Below are 22,197 nucleotides of genomic sequence, written 5' to 3'. Positions count from 1 at the left end.
ATTGGTTATAATGGTAATGAGGAGGATGGTGTCATGGCGATGATGTTGAGGATTATGATGGTAGTGATGATGGTGAGGATGATGATAGTGATGGTGATGGTAATAATAGTGTGGTAATGATGGTAAGGATGGTGATGATGATCAATTGGAGTTCTATTAACCCATCAGCAGAAGAATTTGCACCCAGGGGTAAATAACTGACAGCAAATCCCTTCTCAAGAGCAAAACGAAGAGAAGTGAGTGTGAAGGACTTGGGCACCTAAAAGAAAGACACCACTTTCATCCATCCAGTGGTTCAGTCAACAGAAATCTGGTGAACACCTACTGTGTTCCACACACAGGGATATGATGGGCAAGATGAGCCATAACCCCGGATTCCATGGAGTTTACAGTCTGACGGGGGAATCAGACATTTGCCAAAGGAACCCCATAACGAATGTGAAGTTACAGCTGACCCACGTCCATGTCTGTGTCCCCACAGGCCAAGTACCACCTGTGCTCGGCAGGCTGGCTGGACAGTGGGCGAGTAGCCTACCCCACATCCTACGCCTCCCAGAGCTGTGGCTCTGGGGTTGTTGGGATAGTGGACTATGGGACAAGAAGCAACAAGAATGAAATGTGGGATGTCTTCTGCTACCGGATGAAAGGTAACGGCCCCAACTCCACGTCAGATTCCAGGCTGTGCAGCTGCTGAGCGGTCCTCAGCCTGGCCAGCCAGTCTCCAAGGGTGAGACGGGGTAGCCCAGGCCCCTGCCTCACTGGCGTGGGACCTGGTGTGCTCCTGCCTTCCAGATGTGAACTGCACCTGCAAGGCGGGCTACGTGGGAGATGGCTTCACATGCAGTGGGAATCTGTTGCAGGTCCTGATGTCCTTCCCCTCACTCACAAACTTCCTGACGGTATGTACATCTGCTTGCTTTCACCCCGGGGAGGAGGGGATGCCTCAGAGCAGGTATTAGAGGTGAGTCCTTGAAAGAAGGCAGAGAGGGGCTCACAGTTGCGGTTAAGAGCATGGACGCTGAGCTGCATTGCCTGAATTTGAAGCTGGGGCTTCCCCCTTACTTGTTGCATCACCGTGAATGAATTACTTTCCCCTCTGAGCCTCAGTTTCCTCCTCTGTAAAATGGGGATGATGATAGCGCCCAACTCACAGGGTCATTTTGATAAATAGATGAGTTCATATTTGTAAAGTACTTAGACCTGTAGCCAGCAGATAGAAAACTCTGTGTTGGTGCTGGCTGCTGGTCTTATCTCTGTTGACAACTGTAGCAGCTTAACAGTCCGATCTGCAGGAGTGAGCTGCTCGTTGTCTTCACAGACAGGGCCGAGCACAGTTAGCGAAGCGGTGATCACCCAGTGAGCCAAATGATCAACACAGAGTCAGCTTGCATTTTACGCTGCACATAAAGCCACTTTAATATTCCATAAGTCATGTCCAATGAAGAGAAAGCCCCAATTGGAGAAAGAACTGGTGTTGACTGAGCAAAGAACTGAGCTAATAACAAGAATAAGAATAGCTAACATTTCTTGAGCATTTCCTTTGCACTGGGCTTTGCACTAGCTGTTTCACAGCACTTTTCACAGTCACTCAGTCCACAGAACATAAGCTCCGTGAGGGATCGGATGCTGTCTGCCTTGTGCTAGCATACAGTAGGTGCTCAACAAATACTTGTTAGAAGGAATAAATCCTTATGCAACCTGCTGAAGTCACTTCTGCTGTTACTCCCATTTTGTAGATAAGGAAACTGAGGCTTAGCAATGTCAGGGACACAGCGAAGAAGGGGAGACCGAGCATAAGTATGGGGCTTACAGGATCAGGGCAGAAGCTAGACTAAGGACCCCAAAGTGGTGAGTCTTTGTCCACAGACCAAAGGTAGCCACCCAGCTGGTCTAAAAATCAGGGTTACTGTAAATACTCTAAAGAACTTAAGAGTATTTACATCCAAACCAGTGTTTCTGCTGCATGGGAACTTGGCTTGTGACAGCAGTGTCAGAACAAAACCCACTGGCCGTGTGCCCTTCAGCGAAGTAATGAACTTCTCTGGGCTTCAGTAGTCCTGTATACCCAAGGATAAAGTTGAACTGGGTAGTGTGATTTCTTAAAATTTGTTCCATGAGTATTTACTGAGCACTTGCAATGTGCTTTAAGATGTATCAATGAACAAAATAGACAAACAACAGAATAAACAAGTAAACAGTATTAAATGCTAGGTGATCTATACCATGGGGGGAAAAGGAGAGCGGTGGGGAGGGGAAGCACCGGGTTCCCATTTTGCACAGAGTGATGAGGGAAGGCCTCAGTGAGAAGGTAACATTTGAGTCATGTGTGAACAGAGGAGAGGGAGTTGGCCGTGCAGATTCAGAGGAAGAATATTCCAGGTGGAAGGAATAGCCAAGCAAAGGCTGACAGGCAGGAGCGTGCTGGGCAAGCCTGCGGAACATCCAGGAGGCCTGTGTGGCCAGAGACTCGGGAGCAAGAGGACAGCTGGGCGTGGGCTCAGAGGAGCAGCAGCGCCAGACGGTTTGGGCCTGACGGGCCATTGTAAGGACTTTGGCTTTTCCTCTGAGTGAAGTGGGGGCCCTTGCAGGGTTTTGACAAGAGGAGACTCAAGATTTCACTTCACATTTTAAAGGACTGTGCAGCCTACCATGTTGAGAATGGTCTGTGATGTGGCTGTGCCTTGGGACAGTAGGGTTCATTAAGGAAAGGAAACATCCTAAGACTTTCCCAAGGAGCAGTCAGGAAAAAGAGCAGATGCATGGCAGCCTGAGTTAGGGCTCCCATCAGGGATACTCCCAGAGGAGTGATGCCACCCTCTCCCGCCACCCCGGTGCCTGCACCCCAGGGCTGACCATCTGACCACCTCCGTCCTCTCCCCAGGAAGTGCTGGCCTATTCCAACAGCTCAGCCAGAGGCCGAGCGTTTCTGAAACATCTGACTGACCCGTCAATCCGAAGCACCCTCTTTGTGCCACAGAACAGCGGGCTGGGGGAAAAGGAGGTGAGCTGGGTTCCCGGTGTCTGCGCCTCAGACTAGTGCTTCTAGATAGTATCAGTTACCTGCCACCACAGCAATACCACGATAATGCACTGCCGCAGAGTGCAGGGGCTACACATGTATTTGGCTTACACATCTGCAGATCAGCTGGCGGTTCTTCTGGGCTTGGCCTGGCATGCTCACATGTCTGAGCTGGGCTGGCCTGGCTGGGGCTCTGCTCCACAGGGCTCTCCTCCTCCAGCAGGCTAGCCCGGGCGTGTTCCTACAACGATGGCGGAAAGTGGTGAGAGCAAGCCCAGGCCTGCCAGCACTTTTCAAGCCCCTGTCTCCTCATTTGTTACTATGCCACTGGCCCAGCAGGTCACATGGTTGAGCCCCAAGTCAGAGCAGGAGGCCCTCAGACTTACATGGCAAAGGGCAAGGACACAGGGAGGGGTGAAGAACCAGGGCCACTGATGCAACTGATCCACATCAGATTTCTTCCTGTCATGGCACACACAGGAGCTCGCAGTGTTTGTTCAGCACCCCCACAGGCTCTGACAGCCCCAGGAGCTACCCCTCCTCAGGGCTGAGAGGAGCAATCCCTCCGCTCACTTGTTACCCACTCAAGACCCGCTCTTCCCAGGACACCACTGGGAAGCTCTACTTAGACCATAAAAATGACTTTCAAAGTGGAGGCAGAAAAGGCAGGTCCTTGAGAGGTGATTTTTTTTTCAGTGTCATTCTTATTGTTAAAAAGAAAAAATACTGCTTGGCCTTTAAAGACCGTTCTTGTGTCTCTCCCTTCCTCTCAGACTCTGTCTGGGCAGGACATCGAGCACCACCTCTCCAATGTCAGCATCTTTTTTTACAATGACCTCGTCAACGGTACCATCCTGAACACCAGGCTGGGAAGCCGGCTGCTCATCACCTCCAGCCAGGACGAGCGCCAAGTGGTATGAAAAGTCTCCTGGGCTAACTGGGAGGACTGGAGATAGTACGTGGAAAGCTCCTAGCAGCCAGGAGGTGCTTAATAGATAGCAGCTCAAAATGTGAAAGTAAACGCTAAACCTACAGTCAGGGGATGGTGTTAGCTGTGCACCATAAGGCATCGCACTGACCATTAGGCAGCCCCTAGCCCTTGGGAAATAAGCCATTGATGATGACCTCCAGCCTCAGAAGCTGGTAATGAGGAACTGTAAGTGAAACTTTGTAAAGCAGTCTGATTCTAGGCCTTTATTTCTGTCAGATTGTCAGCCTATCCTAGGTCTTAACACGTGAGCCTTGAAGTCAGATGACCCTAGTATGAAATCCTGTTCTGCCACTTGCTAGCTCTGGAAACTCAGAGAAGTCATCCAGCCTCTTTGTGTCCTCATTTCCTTCTCTGAAAAATAGGGATGACGACAGTCGTGGTGGCGGTGGCGGTGATGGTGATGGTGGTAGTAACGGTGACATTATTTTGATGATGACAATGGTGGTGGGGATGGTAGGGATGATGATGGCAGTTGTGTTATTAGAAGTGGTGGTAGTGGTGGTGGTGATGTGACCATGACAACCACAATGATCAAATCATAGGCTTTTATGGAGATTCGGTGAGATTCAAGGCTTGTGATGTGGAGTAACAGGGCCTGTCATATAGCAAGGGCTAAATGAATGTTTTTAATTTTTACCTAATAAATGATCTTTGTTAATGAAGATCAGTAGTTTAGACCACTGCTTCTCAAACTTTAACAGGCACTTGAATCACCTGCAGGTTTGCTAAAATGCACCTTGTAATTCAGCAGGTGCTTTGTGGGACCAGGTTCTGCATTTCTAATAATCTCTCAGGTGACTGCCCACACAAGCCAGTGGCTTGCAAGATTAGCAAGGAATTACATCACTTAAAATCCCTTTCTAACAGTGTGGTGTGATGTTCCCAGCAGTGGATCTGGAGTCCAGAGGCATGGGGTTTGCCACTTACGACCTGGGTGATCTTGGACACACTGTTTTCCTTTTGAACCCTCATCTGTTAAACAAGGGGCAGGACAGAAGGACCCCTGAGGTTCTCTGCAGCTCTTAGATCAGCTTGTTGGCCCAAGGGCTACTGATGTGTTCCGAGCTGTCCGGACAGTGAACGGCTGAGAGGATTGGCCTAAAACTCAGGCTCCAGGACCTTGGGGAAATGGAACAACTTTCCTTCATGAAGGGGTTGCCTACATGGAGAAAAAGAGTCAGATGGTCAGAGATCCCCACCAGCCCTCTTTTCATTTCCCTAGGAGACCAGGTTTGTCGATGGAAGAGCCATTCTGCAGTGGGACATCTTTGCCTCCAATGGGATCATTCATGTCATTTCCAGGCCTTTAAAAGCACCTCCCACTCCAGTGGTAAGTATCCAGGGGTCCTGGTGAGGGGCCAGGAGGAGCCCCAATGTTCACCCGCCATGAAGCAAATTACTACTGGAAGCCAGGTCCACCCCTTCCCTCCTCTGAATACTGGAGGAGTCTTTCCATCTGTGGCATCTGACCTCAGGGATCCCTGGCCCTGCTATATCCCACCCCTGCTCCAGTGCATTAGCAACAGAACACCTGTCACCATCAATATTTGTTGAACGTAAGGGGCAGGCTGGGCCAATGGAGAAACCACCGGAAGGGGAAGAGAGCAGTCCTGAGCCCCTCCACGTCATAAGCGTGTGACCTTAGACAAGTCCCAGAACGTCACCAAGCCATTTTTCTCATCTGCAAAATAGAGGTTAGAATGCCTTCCTCCCTGAGTTCTTGGGGGACTAGTGAGTTAATGTATAATAATGAAGATGGTCTCCGGCACATCGTATATGCTGTATATGAGAGTCGGTTGCTGGTGGCAGTGTTAGTATTCTTTGTTCTAAAAGTGTGAGCAAGAGATGAGCACAGTTGGCTGCTGAGCGGTTCCACAGCACAGGGGTTGAGCACAGAAGCTCCAAAGCCAGGCTGTGTGATCCTGGGCAAGTGCTTAGCCTCTCTGTGTCTCCACTCCCCCATATAAAAATGGAAACAATAAAAACTATCCTTATCTCTTTGTGTTACTATGCATTTAATTGGATTATTTCATGTAAGGGAGCTTAGAACAGACGCTGGAAGTAGTAAGGGCTAGATACATGTTTTTATCCCAACTGGCACCAGGATGCCTCAAGCCAGCAAGAATGGGGCAGGCTCCAGAAAGTAAACCTCTTTGGGGAAGTCACTAGTTTTGAGTACCAACCCCTCTCCTTTCTATGTTCAGACTTCAAGCCACACTGGCTTGGGAACGGGGGTCTCCTTTGCCATCATCCTGGTCATTGGAGCCATCATTTTGGCAGCATATTCTTACTTGCGACTAAACCGGAGAACAACTGGCTTCCAGCGTTTTGAGGTAAGATAGAGAAAAAGGGGAACCTGGTGATGAGGGTCCTCTCTGAAATGCAGCCCCTGGCTCTGGGCTGTTGTACCAGCTGAGTGGCTGCTTCAGAGAGCTGGCCAGCACTTGGATGCTCGGCACGTACTTCCTGCCTCCTGGGTGGGGTCTGTTCCCGAGATGAACAGCAGCAGCAGCTCCAAGGCCCTCTTCCTGGCAGGTGGGGTGTGGTGAGGACTGCGGTGGCGGCCAGTAGCCCTTTGTACCAAGGGTTTGGCTTGGAGGCCGTTCACCTGGGAGGAGTCACAAGACAAACACCCAGCATGATTGATTTGGGCTTCCAGTCTGACTCTAAGAGTGGGGGACAGGGTGGGGGACCTGCAAAGCCAGAGGCCTCACGCCAAAGCCTGCATAACGCATTTGGCCCTATCTGAACTGATGAGCCCACATCCAGGTCAGCAGGTCTTGGCTGACCATGGGGTGACCCTGCAGAGGCACTGGGGCCCGGGTTCAGCAGCAGCACAGCAGCCGAGCACCCTCCCTTCTGTGCTTCCTACTCCTCCCCAGCCCACCCTCTCCTGCTGCTGCCTCTCCCAGACACACCTGGTGGAGATGTGCAGAACCCTCAAGCAGTAGGTCACTGCCTTCTGGCGGATAACCTGCAAATTCCTAAGCACCATGTACATGTGATCTAGAAAAGATCACATTGAGCAAAAGTGCACATGCTGTACGATGCCTTTCATATTAAGTTCAAGGACAGGCAAAACCACTCCTGGTGATCAAAGTCAGAAGAGCAGTTACCTACATGGGACTGGATATGGTGGTCAAGGAGCATGAGGGCACTTTCCGGGGGGATGGAAATGCTATTTGCTGATCACACCGGGGTGGACATATTAAGAAGTCATTGGGCAGAACACTTAAGACTGGTGCATGATATTACATGTAAATCAGATCCCAATAAAATAAAAAGGAAAAGCTCCCGGAGGTGGGGGCAGGGCTTGCTTTACCTGCCAACTTGGATGAGATGCTCTGCTCCCACCTTGTGGACATTGTGGTGCTCAGCCCTGCACTTGTCTTTCTGAGCAGTCGGACGAGGATATTGACGTTGCAGCTCTTGGCAAGCAGCAGCCTGAGGATATCTCGAACCCCGTGTACGAGAGCACGACTTCAGCAACCCCAGAACCTTCCTACAACCCCTTCACGGTGAGTTTGCATTCGTATCTAGGAACAGGCTCAGTCAGGGTGCAAGGGAATGATGTCTTTTAGCAAATCTCACTTCTAGAACATGTCTCCAGGCAGCAAGCCTAAAAATGAGTGACACAAGCTGGGTGAAACTGTGCGGTGGTTCGATGCTCCTGCGCTCTTTGGGGTGGGTGGCATCCAACAGAGGTAGGAGGGAATTAGGGATTGCCCACCCCCGACCTCGTGACAAGGTGAGAGGTCACAAGGAGAAGAAATCTGGGGCTGAATTCTGCCACAAACATCGATGAGGTAGCAGGTGCAAAGTAGGACATACCACTGCTTTAACTTGTATCCACACTGTTGCCCAGGATCCCACCGCGTTTAGTCAGAGCTGCTTCTTGCTTTAGGAGCTACGTTTCTTTGATGAGGTCTTTTAGGTCTAGAGCACATGTTTTGCTCTGGTCTTCCAGGAAAGGATCATTTATTTGTTTCTAGAGTTAGTGACCCTTGGGCTTAGATGGAGCCTCCACTGGGGTGACCAGGAGGACCCCGTGGCAGGGCAGGCACCTATTCACACTGAATGTGGAAGATATACCCTGCCTGTCATTTAGTACCAGGTCTGGACTGAGAAGCTGGACATGAGATAATAGAAAATACACAGTGGTCTCTGCCCAGGTTCCTGGCACAGAGCTCCCAAAACCCTTAGAATTTCCTAAGTGATAAGAACACCAGGAGCATCTTTTGTTCTAATGGGGAGATTCTGGGTGGGCTCCCTGAATGTCTCCTGGTCCCCAGAAAGGCCACGCCATTACTGTCATGCGGTTCTCAGGGCCTGTGGTAGCAGATTTAATGTTTGCAACAGACTAAAAAATTAACTGGATCATAAATCCTGTTTTGTTTTTTAATCAAACCCAGGTATCAGTTTCCAGTCCAGATGGCAAGGGCAAGTTCAGCTAAACTGCATTTACTGATAGTCTGCTTCTGTAAGCATCGTTATGTTGAAATCAACCTCATTTAAAAAGCAGGGGGGTAGGAAATGACACATCCAGTTCAAGGCTCTCCATGCCTCCCCAGCTTTCTGACCTCTTCTCAGGGCTCCATCAGCACTGTGCATGAAAGACTCACCTGAGGCAGGTCACAGTATCCTAGATGCAGGATTCAGCTAAACTTTTCTAATTGGACCAGATAGCAAACGTGTTCCAGTCACAGGAATCCGAAGCCGAGAGTGCCAGCCCAAAATGTGCTAGATTCTTATGCTTTTGATATGAAAGGTGCAGGTGTTGCTTTCAGACTGGAGCCACCCTAGACCTCTTGAACAGCCGTTAACGCTAATTAACAAAGCTTTGGTGCTGATCAGAGCCAAAGACAGTGAGAAGGGTCGGGGTGGCTGCCTCTAGAGCGTGGCTTCTGGTTAGACCTTCTGAAATGCTCGGGCGTCTCTCCCAGTTAGTATGAATTTTCAAACTGAAAGGACCCTTTCGTAGTCATAGGAAAAGCCACCTTTAGTAAGGTACTTTTACCTTAATGTGTCTGATTTAATCCTCGCACCTCCCCGTCAAGTAAATATCATCAGGACCCTTTACAGATGAGGAAATTACAGCAAAGTTGAAAAGACTTGTCCGGGGCCACACACCTTCAAACAGCAGCGACTGCACCCAGAATGGGGGCCCCAACGTCCATACTGCCCCACCGCCCAGCGTGAGACACGGGACAGAGACATGGGACAGCAGCAGACAGAAGCCACACGTGTGTTCACAGGGCACTTGGGGAAGAATTGTGTTTTAGGCTATAGGGAAGGAAAAGGTTTTCCTCAACCCTCATAGGATGCTGGGCTGAGTCTGAAAAGTAAACTGACCGAGACGGACACAAGAGAAAATACTCATCTTACTGAATGTTGACATGTACGTGGGAGTCTTCACGAGAGAACATAGACCCCAAGAGGTGACCAGAGCAGGAAGCTTTTGTACCTTTTAGACAATAAATTTAAGAACTGACAAGCGAAAGAGGTTTGGGCCTAGGGGTACTGACTGGTGAAGAAATAACTAGGAAGATAACAGTTAGACTTCCTGGCCCCCGAACTCCCCATCTCTGGTGCTAAGTGTCCTCTTTCCTCCCGGTACAGGGAGGGCACCTTGCCCATGGGAATGTTATTACCTGTTTCAGGGAGGAAGGGCAAGGGGGCAGCGTGGGTCAGAGTGACCTTCCTGCTTCTGCCATTTTTTAAAAAATTCCTTCAGCTGAAGATATTTAATGCACCAAGGTGTCGTATTTGAGGGTAGCGCATCCAAACTCCACCAAGGCCTCAGACCAGTAGCCAAAAAGAACGCGAATCGTGGCAGGATTCCCAAGCAGAACGTCCTGCCCTCTGCACATTTCACAGACCTCCCTTTTCAGGACCCTGAAGACCAGCCGCTGGGGAGCAGTGACCCCCTTGGGGCGCTGTGAGGCCGGACCTGCGCCCACCCGATGGCATCGCGGCCCTCTGGCCCCTAGAGCCTGAGGGGCTCTCAGCTGTGAATCCTCAGCCCGGCGCCTACCGGGAGCGTAAGATCCTTTAACATTTCACAGTGTGAAACCCTCAAGCCGTACCTCACCTTTTGGGTTGATCTGGGAGATTATTTTGTTTCTGTGGGTGAGAGACCGTGTGTTAAGTCCACCCACCAACCAGGAGGTCTGCTCCCCTCTCTGACCCTCTGCTGTCCTTCTTTCAAGTGGCTCTTACCACTTCCCACCCCCAACTCTAGCGGCCCTGTCTTACTTCCCTGTTAGACTGCAAGCTCCTGATGACAGGACCTTCCCTTGTTCGTCTTTGTATCTCTGCACCCAGCACAGGGTCTGGCCCATGAAATGTGCTCAACTATTGGTTATGGAACAGAAATAAAGTCAGTGGAACAAATTCAGTGTTTTGGGAAACAAAACTACTGTTCACCGCCAGAGGGGTCAAACGTTGACGGTAAGGTCAGCTTACCAGGGCCTTTTCAAATCACCAACATCTGCCTTTTAAGTGCCTCTTAATTCTGTTTTGTTTGTTTGCTTGTCTGTGCATTTAAGACAGGAGAACCACAATGGGACACCACTTCACATCCCCTAGGTTGGTTATCATCAAAGGCACACAATAGCAAGTACTGGCGAGGATACAGAAAAACCGGAGCCCTCCTACTCTGTGGGTAGGATTGTAAAGTGGTGCCACCACAGCGTGGCAGGTCTTCTAAAAGCTAGACGTAGAGCTACCATACGATCCAGCAATTCCACTCCTAGGGATAGACCTGAGAGAAATGAAACCATGTCCACACAAAAACTTAGATGTAGGTTCATAGCAGCATTACTCATAATGGCCAACATGTCAAAATCAAAACCACTCCAAATGTCCACCACTTACAGATGCATAACCAAAGTGTCTGTCCACACAGTGAAGTATCACTCACCCTACAAGGGACGGAAGGACTGATACCTGCAGCATCGTGGATGAACCTTGCAAACATGCTCAGTGAAAGCAGCCAGACAAAAAAGACCATGTACTGTATGATCCCATTTATATGAAATGTCCAGAATAGGCAAATTCATAGAGACCAAAAGATTAGTGGCCGCCAGGGAGGAACTGGGGAAGGGCAGAATGGGGTTACTGCTAAGAGACACGAGGTTTCTTTTAGGTGATGAAAATGTTCTGGAACTTTACACGGGTGATGTGTAGGGCCAGTTCTCCACTGTGCAGGTCTCCCCAAGCAAGGCAGGATGTCCACCACACCCTCAAAAGACCCGCAGGGGCCTCTGCATCACTGACAGCTGGGCACCCTCCAGCCCGCCCACCACCATTTCCAAACTGTCCCCAGGGGAGCACTGGCTAGGCTTGGGAGTCCCTGCTGCGGACAGAGGAGTGAAAGGCTGAGTGGAGCACATCTCAGCCTCTCCTCTCTGTCACTCTCATGGCCCAAATAACTTTGCTCCACATCATCAGAGTTTCTGCTCCACCAAGTCCAAAGTTCTAGAAGCCTGAGTCTCATAAGTTTCCTCACCACTCCAGGAAAGGAAGGAAGCCCAGTTTCAGGCAGAGGAACAACTTACCACCTCCGCTCGGACGACGTGGCATGATGGCAGCAATACCAGGTTTCCAGGAAATCACTCCCCAGAAGGAAGGTGGACAGATTCACTAGCAAGCCCACCCACGCCACCATCGCAGGCACAAAAAGGCGAGTGACTCAGAGGAGGGCCAGCAGGCCACCCGCAGGAGAAGTGAAAGAGATGACATTCCTGGCACAGTGAGAGGTCAAGGATTAAGTTTAAACACACACACAATTAAACAGTTAAAAAAGCTCTTCAAAATATTTACAAATTTATCCAAAACCCAGTAGTCACTTGACATCAAAACATGCACTCCTAATTCAGTATTACTCAGTATTTTTTTTCCCTTAAAACGCTTCCAGTTTCCAACTTACCTGGTAATTTGACTGCAAACAGATCACTGTCTTCCTCCTTGTTCTCAAAGAAGGAACTGTCTGTGAGGGATGGAAATTCCAGGTAGGTTACTGGCTGCCCGCCTAAGACCACGTTCACATCAATTTTCTGTCTGTGGCTTAACTTCACGGTCTTCAAGCTCTGAAAACAGGCGGCAGTGCTTTGCTGGGGGTGTGGGGACGACGGCGGTGAGGAGTGCACCATAAATCTTTTGCTGCCTCCTCTCAGGGATGTGCATTTTTGGGTGCATTAGAATGTGATATTTTGCCACTAAAGCACATAAAACAGATGACTTAAAATAAACTGGACAATTCAAAATTTTATTTGGCAATAAGTTCAACATCATATGACATAAAATCAACAATTAGAATAAATAGCAAATTCACATTCAGAATAAATAGCAAGTCTACCTAATTTGCATTCATTGTGTCTGAAGTTAAACGATCTGTCATTCTACTAAATAATTAGAAAACGGTTTCCTAGGAGTTGAAGCCTGCAGTATAGAAAAGTACAGAGCACAGTTGTGGGTCGGGTTCCCCAGAAAGCAAACACAGATATGGAGGTTCTCATGCGGGACGTTTTCAGGGGATTGTTCTTGGGATCAACACCTGGGAAGGGGAGCAGGGGTGAAAAGGGAAGGAAGCCGGGCCGGTGGGGCAGGAGCTGGGCGGCAGTGCAGACACAAGGAGGCCCCAGCTGCGCACCTGCCCCCCAGCTCTGGTGCTGGATGGGCTTTTGCTCCAGGAAGGGAGCCGGGCCACACCCTCGCCCGAGGCAGGACTTTTCAGCAAGGGAAGCTCCCACAGAGGATGGACAGCTGCAGACTGTGAGCCAGCAGTCAGGAGAGTAAGTCCTTGGGTCCTGAAGGGGATCCTGGGCAGCCAAGCCCACCACACACTACAAGCACGATCACAGACTACTGCGATGAGAGGTATATGCAGTGAGTGCCGAGCCTGGCAGCTCAATTACACAACGACAGTCATGCCATGTGCTGGAAACACAGTACTTTACCACTGGCCACATGAGGAAATATGCCCAGAGAGGAGCTCATGGGGAAATCTGGCGCACTTGCCTGCGGACCTACTAGCCGCACCTGACGTGAGCGGGTTCGTCTGCACGCCTCCAGCAAGGTAACCTTGCCCCTGCCACCGACACATCCGTCAGAGCAGGGGCCAGCACACCGTGCACGGCCCAAGGGCCAAATCCAGCCTGCAGGTGGTTCTCATAAATCAAGCTGTAATGGAACACAGGCGTGCCCAGTCGTACAGGAAGGGCCACAGAAGAGGCCCACAAAGTAGACAGTATTTATTGTCTGGCCCTTTATAGAAAAAGTTTGTTGGGCCCTGCATTAGAGAAATTTCACTCTTTTCCTTAACCCATCAGGGTATTAAAAGTTAGCTGAACTTGGGACCAACCTCCCATATGCTAACAGAAAAAAAGGAGGTTGGGAGGAAATTGGTACTAAAGGAAATCAGTATTAAGCAGGCAAATCATAGGCTTCCTAACACTTGAATAGAGCAATCAAGGGACTGTGCCTCTGGCCAAATTTACTCTGAGAGCATATTTGAGACAAGGGCCCCAGAGTGGGTCTTTGGCAGCTCACAAACATTCTGCAGAGTGGAAACCAATTCCAGTATTTACCGCACACACTACTGCTTCAAAGGCCTTTGGGGAGGAAAAGAAGGAAAGCGATTTAGTTCACCCAAAGCTAAATTAGCTAGGAGGAAAAATTACTTTTCATTTCTCCTTTGCAGTAATTAAGAGGACCAGTGCATTCAGAGCAACAAGAAATTCGGTCTGAAATGTGCCTGAATCAGAAACAGGTGGTTTATGTCATGTGGCTTCAAGGGAGCTGAAGAGAATTTTAAAAAGGAAAAAGAAGGCCATATACGTTAGGAGGAAAGTGGGAGCTGTAAGCCAAACTCCTAAAATATTTTAAAAGCCAGATTTTATCTATAGAAGCAACTCTGGAAAAACCAGCTGTGCAGGTCCCTTCCAGAACAACCTGCTACAGGTACGGTGAGCCTTGCTCAACCGTCACACCTGGCAGGGACTGCCCCTGGACCATGAATTTTTGTTAACGTCATTCTGAGAAAATCTGTCTAATGGATGCTAAAAAGAGAAAATACTTTTCAGAGTGCAAACTAATTTTATTCTGTGCACTTCCCAAATTGATGTTTTACGTGGTAGAGAATAGACTCCCTTCCCCTGTAACCAATACGCATTCATCAGCTTGCACCCCAGGGAACGCACCAGAAAGAACAAAGCGCAGTGCAGCCTGTCGAATCCCAGCCGAGTCATGACAGTGGCAAGTTAAAATCGATCCCAACTGAGCATAGACAAGGAGCAGGCCTGTCCTTCCTACAGAGACGGCTGCCCAGATCTGTGCGCCCGCCCCGGTGTGGGCTTGCAGCCCGCCAGGCACACGCTCGGTGGGCCCTGCTCAGACAGAGGCCAGGTGCTGCTGCCCGGCAGATCTCAACACCGCCATGTTCAACGGCCTAGAGACTGAAACCTTAATTGATAGTAAATCATAAAGTTCACTTTTCACACCCAGAAAACATATTTCTTCCCCTAGGCTTGGGTCACCTAACCTAGACATACATAAAAGCAGGTTTTAAAAATAGTTGTACTTCATTCTGGAGTAAACAGAACACTCTATATAACTGGCACCTAAGAGCCATCCAATGAATACTTGATTAGATAAAAACTAAGACAAAGTTTTAAAATAACACTTACTTCCTTACTTAGCTTCTTGAAAGCAGAAACTATCAGCCATAAGTACCAGCACATCCCTTGAGAACCCCAACACCAAGCGGTTCTGGGCATCTACCGGTACCCCTTCAATGCCAGCCTCCATCACTCTGATGCTCAGAAGTCCCAGGTACTGACAAACAGTGAACCAAATGCCTACTGCATTCCGAGAAAGGAATGGACTACTGTGTTTATAATAAAATTTAGAAGGAAAAAAGGGGCCAATTGGGCCTAGGAGGTCTAGAGTCCCCTTCACTACTTTAAACACATTGAAAACATCACAAGTACACACCAATTACAACAGGCAGCATGAGAGCATGCTACAGAACCCATCTAATTTCTGCATCCAGGCAGGCAGCCTGTGGAAGGCCAAGCCAGCATCTCATCAACAGCTGGCTCCCATACATGAAAAAATTAAAAATACTGAATAAGCAAGTACTCTCTCCACAAGCCCCTCCTGTCCCAGCATCCCTTCGGTTTAAGGATGCATGTTACTTGCCTTGTCCTCGGAAAGAAATGAGAACATTCAGTAGCTAGGTCATTGCCAACCGTTTCTCTTAGCTTCAATGGTCTTGATCCTCTTCCACATTAAACACAGACACCTAAAGAAAACCACCCAAACTCCCAAAAAGCCACACAAACATGGCAGGAAAGCAGTCTAAGGGGAGAAGGGGGTGGGAGATGGTAAGCAGTGAGGCCACCTCCCTCCCCTCCTGCTGGATTCAAGCCCCTTTCCTCGGCTGACCAGTCAGGACAGAGACAGGCACCTGCTCACTGCCCTCCAGACAAGGACGGCTTCTGGAAATGCACACGTTTGCGACGAGACTGCAACACACCCGGTGGGGGTCACGGCATGGCGCCTCTGTACGAGGACATTTTCTGGTTTCATTTTTCTCCAGTAAGCACATTCAACCAACACTTGGGGGAGTGGGGGTTCAGGTGTAATGGGCGCCCGGGAGATCCACTGCAGATGCACTGGCTATTCTCACCTGTTTGTTTCTCGCTGCCTTATTCAACCAACCTGTTCTGTTGTCTGGAAATTTAACCAGAAGCTCTTTTCTCCTCACCCTTCTCTTCTGGGAAAATGAGAGACTGCTCGCCACTTGGGGCACCATTTGTCCCTCCCCCGCACAGGGCAGGACACAGGAAACGGGTGCGGAGGACAACCAAGGCCAAGGACTTGCGACTTCTCTCATTCTTTCTCACACCAGGCTTCCAGGGAGGCCGAGTCTGCTTTCAGGTGATGCACCAGAGCACTGAAGCCGTGGAACCAAGCGATTCAGGGAGCGGCTGCTGTCCAGGGCCCGTCCCTGCCGCTGACTGCCGTGTGTGCCACCGCGGGGCTCACGGATCCCCAGCATTCCGCCAGCAGTTCACCCCGGCACCGCCTGTGAGCGTCCGGTGCATTCTTGGTGCAAGAGTCAAGAGGAGTTTCACAACATCACCTGCTGGAATACAGAGGGGGCATGGAGAAGCCCCGCTCCCAGGAAGGCTGGCACGGGTTACAGGACCTCGGTAAACAAGGCCGATCTCCGAGGGTCAACAGGAAGCCAGCTGCCGTCCCCACATGTCCAGGAGGGCAGCCCCAAGAGCTACGAGCTTCCATCTTCACGAGTGGGGGTACTGTCCATAATGTATAAAAGAAACATCACAAGGCATACCTTATGGTTTCCGAGAGGGACACTCACTCAGATCCACGCCAAGTCTGCCCAGTGCAGGGCCATCGCTGGTTCCAGCCTTGTTTCTTTCTGGGCCGGGGCGGGCCCCTGGCTACTTAGCCTGGGCCTCCTGCAGGAGGGGGAGCCTGGAGAAGGGGGGCTGGGCGGCCCAGGCGGGGAGCTCGTGCTGCAGCGGGGTCCTCCGGGGGTAGAACGTGTGGCTGACATCATAGTTGAGGAGGCAGCTCAGGGACGCCATGTAGATGTCAGCAAATCGCGACAGGCGTCTCAGGAAGTACGTTGGGTTCTGGTCTGTGCGGAACAAGCTTCCAAACTGGGCATTGAAGAAGCCTTTGGTCATTTCTCTGAAGCAGCAAAAGAAGCAACAGAGGATGTTTCCAAAAAGGTCTGTCTTTTAAGTTACTGAAATCCACATCACCGTTTTTTATTTATAGGACTCAAATTAGCCTAGAGCAGCCCCGACTTCTAATTGGGAAAACCAGTCCATCTGTCCATCCATCAAAACAACTCTGACCACATTCCCCACACAGGCCAGCTGGAGACGGCACTGCTGGAGGCTCCCCTAAATGTGCAACCCCCCCCATTTCCCAAACACAAAGGGTGCGGGAGCTTCTGAAGGTCCACAGACATGCAGAATGTTCTCAGTCTCCAAACGCCCCTTGTCTGCAGAATGGGACCAAGGCCCCGTTTTTATGAGGTTATAGAGAGAAGAGAAATTAAAAAGCATATTGCAAACTTTAAAGTACTTTATGTCTAAGAGATTAAGGCTTAGTTTACAGAGATGAAAATACATCTCCACCATCCATTACAGGGCTTCAAACGCCTCCTCAGAGCTTGGGTTACAGGCAGATACCTGTAATCTTGCAAGGTTGTTCACCCCACCCCAGGCTCTAAGGCCCTGAATACCCGCCTCTGTGCATAAATCCACACCCCATCACACATTCACAGGATAGGCACACCATCCAGTCTGGTAGCTGGGACCCCTACACAGAGACCGTTCCAGCAGAATGGATAAACACCATTTGACTGTTAGTAAATCAGTTATAAACACGGCAGAAAATAATAATCCTTTATACAAATGTGTGATAAAAGCTACTAGTCTGTCTTCATAAGGTGACAGATGCTACAAGAAGTAGAAGAAAATTAAAAGACCTCAATTAAGTCTGCAGGTGGAGCAACATAAATGGCTTTTAAACTTTTACTGAAAAATCTCATTGAGATGTGAGGTTGTTAGAGATTTGAATTCAAAAGAAAATCTCTGACAGGTGAAATAATCCATTCTCTAATAGTGTGAGATCCCTGGAGTGTAGGGCTCAGGTCTGGCCTTCAGTGGTGAGGACCCAGAGTCTAACACATCATATGCCCATCACCCTCTCACCAACATTTTTATACCCACATGAGAGCAACAACCATGTCAGAATAAGCTCCCAACAGACACACTGAGAGGGAGAGGGAGGACTGATTTAATACAGCCGAGGCCTCCGCAGCCCCGGGGGATGGACTCTGCTCCCTCTCCACGCACATCACCCACGTCAGGCTGCCATCTTCTGCTCAGAGGCCAGAACCCAGGCAGTCAGCACTACTTCCAGACCTTAACAGCTGCGCCCGTGGCGGGGAAGGGCGGGGACACGGCAGCCACAAGAGCAGAAAAAGTCACGTCCACAGTGTCCACAGACACAGCATCCTCTGAGGGATGCACGCCTGTCTACGCGGCCTCTGATGAATAACCGTTCCCTCAGATGCACACCCACTGAACTCCCCTGACAGCAGAAGGGCTTTCTGCGCCGATAAACACAATGATACTGAAACAGCCGTGGTTACAAATAAGCACCGGGGTGGTAGGAGCCCCAAGAGTTCACTGTGGTTCAGAGCTGCCACACAGTGCTGCCCGCATTACCAACAACTGGGCCACCAGCCACCCAAACGGGAAAGTTAAGTGGCCTGGGAGGAGGGAAGGGAGAGAGGTGTGAGGGGCTCACCGGTGCCTCGAAGAGATGACATTCATCACTAACGACAGACGGCTGGGTCTGGGTACTGGGGGTCACAGTGACCCCTGGCAGCTAAAACCGGCTGCTCTGAGTCAGCCTCAGGCAGGCCCTGGGGAAGGTGTGTGGCTGAGTGAGCGCAGCCCGGCGCCCGATTCGTGATATTCGAAACAGGCCACTCTTACCTCATCTCCTTCCTCTCCTTTTTCCACTCCTGCAAAACCAGCTGGGACTCCGCATCTCTGTGAACCTGCAGGACACAAGCTAGTTATTGAGCCGGTTCTCGTTGTGAATAAACTCACTCGGCCGTGAGAATTTTTTTAACGGGCAGCTTTTCTTGGAGGAATTTTAGTCAACCCTAAGAGACAGACACTTGCATGAAATAAAACATTTTCAAACTTCCCAGCTGCAAACCGCCCTTCATCAAATTAACATGGAATATTATGAAGCTATTAAGTAAGGACCCGATAAACTCAAGATATTAAAGTGTTATTAAAGGCTGTGTATAATGCATATGTATCCACATAAAATACACGTGTATATTGTGTGTGTAATGTATCCATTACACGCATGCAACACACATATAAACATACTTAATACATTCCTATTATACAAGTAAACATGTATACACATTAAAATGGCAGTTAAGTGGAAACAGCCGGTATAACAGCACATCCACAAACTACAAAAATGTAAAAACGTGTGCATGTATTTGGAAACTAGCATGGAAATTTTTCTTTAATTTGTGCAAGAGTAGCAGAATTATAATTGGCTTTAATTTTTTTCCCTTAGTATTATATTATCTTTTAAAGTGTTTAAGAGGGAGAACAGTTGTTTTTGTAAAACACAAGAAGGCAGAGCACCTCAACCAGATGCAAAAGCAGAGAATTTTCTGGGTGGGCTGAAATGAGAGCAAAAGGCAAAAAGAAAATGACCACTGCCCAGCCCCAACCAATGGAATCCCTCAAGTCGGTCTCCAAGGCTCTTGTGACTAAACAGGAACTCTGGCCAGAGTCAGAGGTGCACATGACCGCAGGGAACAGGTGGGGCTCCCCGCAATTCACGGTCACAGGAGCAGCCTCAGATCCCGGAGGAAAATACCAAACAAGCAGACCATCTGCTTTGATGAGGCAGCCAAGGCCCCTCTGTTGATCACATCTGCCCAGATCAAGGGATTGACTGAGTCACCCTCTTAGGGTCTCGGCCACCAGACAAAACCCTGAGCTTGTAACGTGGAGTTCCTGCTTGGCGCTGCTGCCTACCCCACCAGGAAGCAGCCACCACTGCGCGACCCCTGGCTGTGTGTTACCGGGACACCCGAAGACTGACCGGCCCAGCACTGCTGCGGATGCTGATGTAGGTTCTAGGAACATGTTTCAATTAACTTCCACACTTTAAATTAACAAATTACTCGCTACAGAATTTAGGCTTACAAAGTATGTGACTAGATCAAAGCTCTGTAGGGTGCCACAAGGAACTGATTCATATCTGTAGATACACACATACACACAAGCATACACACATATACAAGCACATGCACACACATATGCACATACACACATACAGCTGTGCACACACACATGTACACACATATGCGTATTTATATTCAGCACCTACCATGTGGCAAGCACAGTGCTAGATGCTGAAGACACGAGAGCAGACAGACAGAGGCCCAGGTGAGTGAGGGCAGAGCCAGGGAACCAGACCAGGAAAACACGAAGTGATACTGCCCAGAATACGCTCCAAATGACACTGCTGGCTCCAAAAAGAGCACACCCAACCTCAGGAGACAAATCTCTCTCCTCAGAGAATAGTCTCTAAAAAGGGAGCGTTCTAAGAACATTTGGCACGGGATCACTGGAACAATGTAGAGCTTTCCAGGCAAACATGGGGGCAGGAGAATGGGAAGGAAACGGAGAGGACAGTGAGAAATGACACTCATCTGGATATTTTTTAAAGTATCAGCCACCCTCCTCTGTGTCCTGGTGAACCCACCCGGACAGCCTGCCGTAAAGTGGCCAAAGCTGAGGCGATACGGCACAGAGGTGGGGGCTCTGGGGCCAGTCGTCCCGGCTTGCGGCCCAGCACCACCCCTTACTATGAGCAAGATGGTGTCTCTCTGTGCCTCAGGCTCTTTGTCTGTGAAATGGGGATGATGCCACTGCCCACTTCAAAGAGTTGTTGTGAGAATGAAACGAACGTAAAGCCCCTGGTGCCTGGACCATAGTAAGCTCTTGTTTCTGAATAGCTTGATTCTGCTGTTCACTAACTTTTCTGGAACAGTTACTTACCTCTCAGCCTCAGTTTCCTCTCCTATAAAATAGGACAGCAACGTCAATGTCAACCCCCTTATCTTCCTTCCCTAACCACACACCTTACAGAATTAACTCTGTAAGTCACAGAAATCTTTCCAGCACTTCTATTCTCTAAAACACGCACCCCTTATTCACTGAACTTTTTATACAGGTCAGAGAGAGGAAGACAAAAAAACAAAAATCAAACAAAAACCGTCCTCAGAGCTAAAATGCAGTGACATCATCTACACGCAGGTTGCGTTTGTGTATCAGACAGCTGCCCACATCACAGAGACTGCACCCAAGGCGAGAGGTCCGGCTACCCCCGAGCTCTTGAAACTGCACAGCCAGGAAACACGTCAGTGCAGCGCTTAACAGCACAGACTTGGGCACCGCACAGCCCAGGTTCACCTTCTTGCTTTGTCATTTTATGACCCAGGACATATTACCTAACCTCTTAAATACCCCGTTCCCTTCTTCTAAAGCGGCAGACTGGAGCTACCCACACAGGACAGCCAGGACGATGAGTGAACAATGCGGAGCAAGCACTCAGCACAACGCTCGGCGTGTAATGAGTAGCCATCAGTACTGCCGCGACCTATGCACAGACTCGAAACTACATTAACCCAGAACTGTTGCCTTTTATTTTTAGACAATTATTTCACCGACAAGCACAGTAAGGGAAACAGAACCAGTCCTCGCCAGAGATGAGCCAAAGAGCACTGGAGCCAGAATGCACTGGAAGCAAGGCCTGGGGGACGTGCAGGGCCCCATGTTCTGGAATGTGTGCGCCCTGGAGGAAGGACCTGGCCTGCCACTCCCCACAGTCCTGCCTGAGCTCGCTGCCAGCTGGGCCAGGCAAGACAGCTCCCTGCCCATTTCCAAAGCAGGCTGGCAGGCCGTGGGCAGCAGGCCACGGCCAGAGGCTGCAGGTGTGTCAGCCAAGAGGGCAGCCATCCACGCCCCTTATCCTAAAAGAGTCGGCACGCACGCTGAGACGGCCGTGGGCCAGGCCAGCAGAACCAGCAAGGTGCCCCATGAGACAGGGGAGAAGGTCCCAGCTGCAACCAAGGGCAGCTGCCACAGGCCAGGAAATCACCACCAGAACAACATTCCTCACTAACTGCCCCCAACAGTCTATACAACTGACAGAAAAAACTGCCACAGAACTCCAGTGAACCAGCAAACTGCAGGTACTGTCTTCAAAATCAGATGGAGGCTGTACACAAGGATCTTGACTTTTACCTTGAGACTCTTTTCAGTAAGCTGTGGTGCCCAGCCTGAAGTGTTGATCCCACTTTACAGATGGGGAAACTGAGGCCCAGAATGGAGCAATCCCACAGCAAGTTAAAGGCAGAAGCAGGATTGGACCCAAACACTGGCAGAAGTTCTCAAATCCCACTACCCACAGAATCTCCTGATGGGCTTCAGTGGGGAAGTGAGGACACTGCATTTCAACAGACACGGGGACGTAAGCAAACACTTGTGCTGACACGGGCCCCACGAAGCTCTTTCTCTAGACGGCT

At 49.8% G+C, this 22,197-nt stretch overlaps 2 protein-coding genes across 4 annotated transcripts in view; one reads left to right on the top strand and one right to left on the bottom strand.

The window, feature by feature from the left end:
* The window catches only part of STAB2 (stabilin 2), a 133,352-nt gene extending 123,088 nt beyond the window's left edge, over window positions 1-10,264 (top strand). For 2 of the 3 annotated variants that reach the window (XM_006205893.4, XM_072973107.1), the window contains 8 exons: window positions 482-647; window positions 793-899; window positions 2,882-3,001; window positions 3,793-3,933; window positions 5,233-5,340; window positions 6,215-6,343; window positions 7,412-7,528; window positions 9,902-10,264. In XM_006205893.4, coding sequence (XP_006205955.2) covers window positions 482-647; window positions 793-899; window positions 2,882-3,001; window positions 3,793-3,933; window positions 5,233-5,340; window positions 6,215-6,343; window positions 7,412-7,528; window positions 9,902-9,952 — 939 coding nt within the window. In that variant the 3' untranslated portion in view covers window positions 9,953-10,264. Of the gene's footprint in view, window positions 1-481; window positions 648-792; window positions 900-2,881; window positions 3,002-3,792; window positions 3,934-5,232; window positions 5,341-6,214; window positions 6,344-7,411; window positions 7,529-8,422; window positions 8,491-9,901 lie in introns of all 3 variants that reach the window. The other variant, XM_072973106.1, reaches the window with a different exon arrangement.
* A 2,001-nt stretch (window positions 10,265-12,265) lies between these two features.
* The window catches only part of NT5DC3 (5'-nucleotidase domain containing 3), a 57,958-nt gene continuing 48,026 nt past the window's right edge, over window positions 12,266-22,197 (bottom strand). The window contains exons 13-14 of the mRNA XM_072973137.1: window positions 18,563-18,627; window positions 12,266-16,736 (exon numbers count right to left, since the gene is read on the bottom strand). Coding sequence (XP_072829238.1) covers window positions 16,484-16,736; window positions 18,563-18,627 — 318 coding nt within the window. The 3' untranslated portion in view covers window positions 12,266-16,483. The remainder of the gene's footprint in view (window positions 16,737-18,562; window positions 18,628-22,197) is intronic.

This window comes from Vicugna pacos, chromosome 12 (genome assembly GCF_048564905.1).
Source record: "Vicugna pacos chromosome 12, VicPac4, whole genome shotgun sequence".
In the NCBI taxonomy this organism is placed as follows: Eukaryota; Metazoa; Chordata; class Mammalia; order Artiodactyla; family Camelidae; genus Vicugna; species Vicugna pacos.
The sequence above is the reverse complement of the archived record's forward strand: the minus strand, read 5'-3'. Positions and strand labels throughout refer to the sequence as shown.